At 45.5% G+C, this 5369-nt stretch overlaps 1 protein-coding gene across 1 annotated transcript in view; it reads left to right on the forward strand.

Moving 5' to 3' along the window:
* Window positions 1-5369, forward strand: part of SRRM4 (serine/arginine repetitive matrix 4) — a 129875-nt gene that overhangs the window by 69560 nt on the left and 54946 nt on the right. The window contains exon 8 of the mRNA XM_042780614.1: window positions 4440-4538. Within this exon, the coding sequence (XP_042636548.1) occupies window positions 4440-4538 (99 nt within the window). The remainder of the gene's footprint in view (window positions 1-4439; window positions 4539-5369) is intronic.

Below are 5369 nucleotides of genomic sequence, written 5' to 3' on the forward strand. Positions count from 1 at the left end.
CTCCTTGGGTTTCCAAGGCAGTATCACTACAGAAGTAGGATTGCCCAACCTTTCTTCCGAGGAGTGGCTGGTAGGTTTGAACTGCCAGCCTTCTGGTTAGCAGTCAAGTGCCTTAGCCACTATGCTACCAGAGCTCCCTTCTTTTGGATAGAAAGCTTTATTAATTTTCTTTGTGGTTACCCTGTAGTACCTGTAGCAGATTCTTATCTCCCTGAGTTTGGAATATTCTGTTCTATATTGGTATCATCCTGATTTCCTCTCCATTTGGAAGTTTTGAAATTATACAATTTATTCCTTCTATTTGCTTGGTAGTTACTCTGTAGTTAGTGTCATTTACAAATAGAGTCCTCAGGTTCTCTATTTTCCATTTTTTAAGCTTATTTTAGATTTGAGAATTCTTTTTTCTGGGTTTGGTTTCTGGGTGGTGTTGTCACATGTCTTAATCTTAAGTTGTTGTCTTCTGTTGGAAGTACTCCCTGTAGCATTTCTTGTAGGGTGGTCTGGTTCTTACAAATTCCCTTAATTTCTGTTTGTCTAAAAATGTCCTAATTTCACCATCATATTTGAGGGACAGCTGGGCTGGCTATATAATTCTTGGTTGGTGATTATTTTTCTTCAAGGCTTTGTACATATCACCCCATTGCCTTCTTGCCTGCATAGTTTCTGCTGAGAAATTAGAACTTAGTCTTATTGGTTGCCCTTTGTAGGTAACTTTTTGTTTTTCCTGAGCTGCTCTCAAGATTCTTTCTGTGCCTTTGGAAAGTTTGATTATGATGTATCTTGGTGCCTTTCTAGGGGTCTATCCTATATTCATTGAGTTCTTGGGTGGGTATCTTTTTGTCTTCCATGATATTGGGGAAGTTTTCTGTAGCAAGTCTTCAACAATTTTCTCTATTTTCCTTCTCTTGTCCTGGAATTCCCAATCAAGTGTATGTTATTTCTTTTGATATCATCCCATGTAACTCAGGTTTCCTTCATTGCTCATTTCTGATTATTTTCTCATACAAGCTGGTGTCAAGAGATTTAACCTCTAAGAAAGAAATGCGTTCTTCAGCCCGTTCATTTCTACTCTTTTGTCCTCCCAACGTATTATCTTCTGGATTTCTAACTGCTATTTTTGTATGATTTCCATTTGTTTTGCCATTTTGCTCTTATATGATTTTCTTGCTTCTTCAAGGGTATTGCCTGTTTTTTCCTGGTTTCTGTTTATGGTTTGCTTGAACTCTTGGAAGATTTTATATATATATAGTCTTTTAAGTTCCTTATCAGGCAGTTCAATTACCTGTTCTTCCATGGGAACATGTCCCAGTTCTTTAGTTTGGTCACTTGCTTCTGCTATCTTGTTGTATTTCTTTGTTTGAACTGAAGGTGTCTATTGTCTCCAAGATATTCTGAAGTTGTTGTCTTTATTTGTTGGTTGTTGGTTAAGTGTTTGCTTGTTTCACTCTGTTTTTTTGTTTTGCTCTGTTTCAGTATACCAAGATGTGTGGGGCAGGAATGCTTCTTTGGTTCTTAGATTGGTGCACTCCCCAGATGTCTCCAGGTTGGTGAAATAACTGGTGGGAGTGTGGGTACAGGTCTCTGTAGTGAAAAGGAGCTGTAGGTGGTGTGCACTGTCTGTCATTGATCCAGTAGTGTTTGTCCACTGGGTGATGTGGTTGGTGCAGTAGAAATGGCTACGTAGTGAAGAGTTAATATCCTTCTCCCATGGGATGGAACAAGAAAAAGAAGAAAAGTGGGGTAGAGAAGATGGAAGATTGGTATAAATGATGAAGAAGAGGAAGAAGGAGAGATGAACAGATTAAAAAAAGCAGAAAAATTGAGAAAAAGGACACAAGGAAAATATGGGGAAGATAAGGAAACTTAGGAAGAGGGATTTTTGCAGTTACAATCAGCCAGCAGCCCTGGGAGCGGCAACTATAGTGGAAACTGCTGATCTACCGGGAAGGGAGTAGGCACCTAGAAGAGAGAATGCTGCAAGGGTGTAGGTCTTGTGCTCAGTGTGAGAAAGATCAGCCAGTGATAAGAGCACAGGCATGGAGACCTGCAGCCTCTGGGTCTGTCTGGAGTGGGTTGCTGAGGATTGCTAGGCTATAGAGGAGGTGGTCAGGGTATCCTGGTAGGACTTCCCTGGCACCAGCTTGGTGGTGATGGAGAGAGGTTTTGTCCCTGTTTGCAAGGAAGCTGTACTTGTTGGAGTGAAGAGTGTGGCTCATCAGTTGCAATTCACTGGCATGGGTCTGGCACCATTCTGGGCACATGCATCTGTTTATCTTGTTTCTGCCCAGAATCTAGTGAAAGGCCACCTTGAGACTATCTTGTCTAATTGTCCCAACATAGGCCTTTCCCTTTGCAGTGGTGGGAGATGCCCTGTACAAGTGTGCTTCTCTGAGAGAGGAAGCTGCAGAGGGGTGCCTCTTGGATGCAGTGTGAAAAAGATCTGTCAGGGCCTTAGGCCCTAGGTGGGCGAGTTTTAGCCTCTGACCATTAGGTTGGGGAGCGTATTTCTCTAACTTGAATTCACTGGTGTGGGTCTGGTGCCCTTGGAGGACACTCAACCAGTCACCTAGGTCTTCAGCCCAAAAGACTGTGGCATCATGGTAAAGTATTCAGCCATGAACCAAAAGCCTGGCAGCTTGAACCCACCAGCTGCTCCAAGGAAGAAAGACAAGGCAGTCTACCTCCACAAAGATCCGCAACCCCAGAAACCCCACGAGGCAGTTCCACCCTGACCCAAAAGGGCACTATGAGTCAGAATCGACTTAAGAGCAGTGGGTCTGCTTTGGTTTTCTAGTGGTAAACTATACTTCATTTCTTTCTCTGGCTCCCTCCTTGCTCTGTGGGCACCTGTGCTGCTGGCAGTCTGACCCACTTCCCTGCATGCTCCTCTCCTAACTCACACAGGACTTCACTCACCTTGAATTCCCCCCGATCTACGGACACTGTGTCTTTATCACCAGGTGCATTCTGTGAAGCTTTGTTGTTCCTCACCTGTGTCTGACACCTCTGTGAATAAAATGGCTGTGCCCTAGCTGGGTCTGCCTCCCTTCCTCTCCCCACTCACTGACGTCACTCCATCTCCCTTTCCAATTGACACTCAGCTGACTTCTTCATCTTCTCATTTGATGCTCAGAATTCCAGGATCATTCTTTGTATCTGGTCCACTCAGCTTTTCTGAGTCTCTGCTGGAGAGGGATTGGTGGGAGCATGTTAGATGGATGCCATCTTGTCTCCTTTTCCTGTTTTTCAAGACACTTTATAAATGCTTAGAACTCAGGACCTGGCACAGTGTTCAAAACGGGTTATTTGTCACAATCACCATCATCCAGAGGACATCCTGAGCCGGCAAAGAAGTGGCTTGGTGTGGCTGGAGCTGGCACCAGCTCAGGGCAGGAACTGTCAAGCAGTGAGGTTGGAGGGCAGGGCTAGTGCCTAAAGGAGCTATGGGTCACACTCATGCTCAGAGTATGGACTTGACATAAGGGCAATGGGGAGGATTTAAGCAGGTAAGGGACATGGTGTGGTTGTTAGAAGCATCTCTGAGTCCTTGACTGGGATAACCAGCCTATCTCCTGCTAGAGTCACCTCGAACTCCCACTGGCTTCCTGGCTTGGCCAAACCACTGACCATTCCTTAAACACCCCTCCTGCTGCTACTTCTTCTTCTGAGTTATCATTACTTAGAGGCAGCCGTAGTAACCTGTAGTAATACCATTATTATTGTTCATGGTAGTAATTGCTGTGTCATTTTTATTGTTGATGATGTTTGTAACTCACTCAGAAAAGCTTTTGGCTGTGCTAAGAATCTTGACTTCATTTTCCAGGTCTGAGGTTACAAATTGACAGCCCAAAGGCCTAATTTACTCTGCAAATGTGTTTTCTTTGCCCCAAACAGTGTCTTTTGTTTTTTTTTCCTAATGAGTTTCCATTTGAAACAGGACTATTTTATGTAAGACTCTGTATGTCCACATTTACTTGAAATATCACAAAGCTAGCAGCATGCCAGTGCCATGGGGGCAAAGCAGCCCCTTCCCTTAGCTTGCGCCCTGCAGTGGAAATGTCAGCACCTGGCTGATTCACACCTTCATGGTATGACTGGCCCTGAAGCTGTCTGAAATTTACACTCATGCCTTAGTGAGGGGAAGTGACATGTGGAGGTGGCGTTCCTGCCCAGGGTGTGGTGTGCACTGGCCCACTTCCTGCAGGACAAACCCAGAGTTTCCTATACACCCCCAGAGGGACCTTACCCTCTCACCTGTGTTCAATATGCCTGCTTAGAGACCCCCCCCCCACCAGATACTCAGGCAGGAATCTGGGGGGAATAACATAACTTTGAGGGGATGGTGACTTGGGTACAAGAGGAAACTGTGTGTCACAGATCAAAATTTCTCTCTCTTCTCCTGACTTGTTCCTTCCAACCTCCCACTCCTTCCAACCAAGATCTCGAAGCCGGCCCCGAAAGTCCCACCGCCACCGCCATCACCGCTGTCACTCACGGTCCCAGAGCTCAGCGTCGCGGTCCTCGAGCTGTGAGAGCAGGTAACTCCTCGTTCCTGGGAACCTCTTCCCCTAGTCACTGCCCACAGTGTTGTCATCAGTTCTGCCTCCATTCAGCATCCATCACACACCCCTGCAGAAAACAAGGGGACTCGCTGCCTCTGTGAACAAGAACAACAAAACCACACGATGCTTACTAAGTGCTCCTCATACAGCAATTCACATTATGCTCTCTGCAACCCTCTGAAGTAGGCACTATTGATGATCCCATTTTAAACATAAGAAAACTGAGGGACTGGAAGGTTAAGAAAGGTGCTAGCCACATATTTACTAAGTGGTAGAACTGGGATTGGAACTGAGGAGGCTGGCTCTGGACTTTGCTCTCTGCCTAAGGGATGCTCTAAGCACAGAGAGGCTAAGAAAACTGTGAAAGGGCACATAGCAAAGTACCAAGTTCTGAGGCTCTCCCAGTTAGGTTTTCCCTAACCTGGACCATTTCTAGGCTAATACACTGGATCTGCCAACCTGAGAAAGGAGAGCATGGTTGTCCTGTGGTTGATGGGAAACACTCATATTTATCCAAATCCTAGTCTGTGTCAGACACTGTGCTACAAATTTCAAATATATTTTCTTTCTTAATCCTCCCAATAACACCAGGAGCTGGACCAGTACTTCTTTGGCTGTGCTTGGGGATCCCCTGGGCAGTTTTAAAAAAAATACCAATGCCTGGGTCCTACCTCTAGACATTCTGATTTAATTGCGATGAGGTGGAGCCAGGGCACTGAGGTAGCATAGTGCCTAAGGCACCTGACTGCTAACCAGAAGGCTGGCGGTTCAAACCCCCCAGCCACTCCTCGGAAGGAAGGTTGGACA

Source organism: Orycteropus afer, unplaced genomic scaffold (assembly GCF_000298275.1).
Source record: "Orycteropus afer afer isolate SDZICR_OR568_19922 unplaced genomic scaffold, OryAfe1.0 scaffold00048, whole genome shotgun sequence".
Taxonomy (NCBI): domain Eukaryota; kingdom Metazoa; phylum Chordata; class Mammalia; order Tubulidentata; family Orycteropodidae; genus Orycteropus; species Orycteropus afer.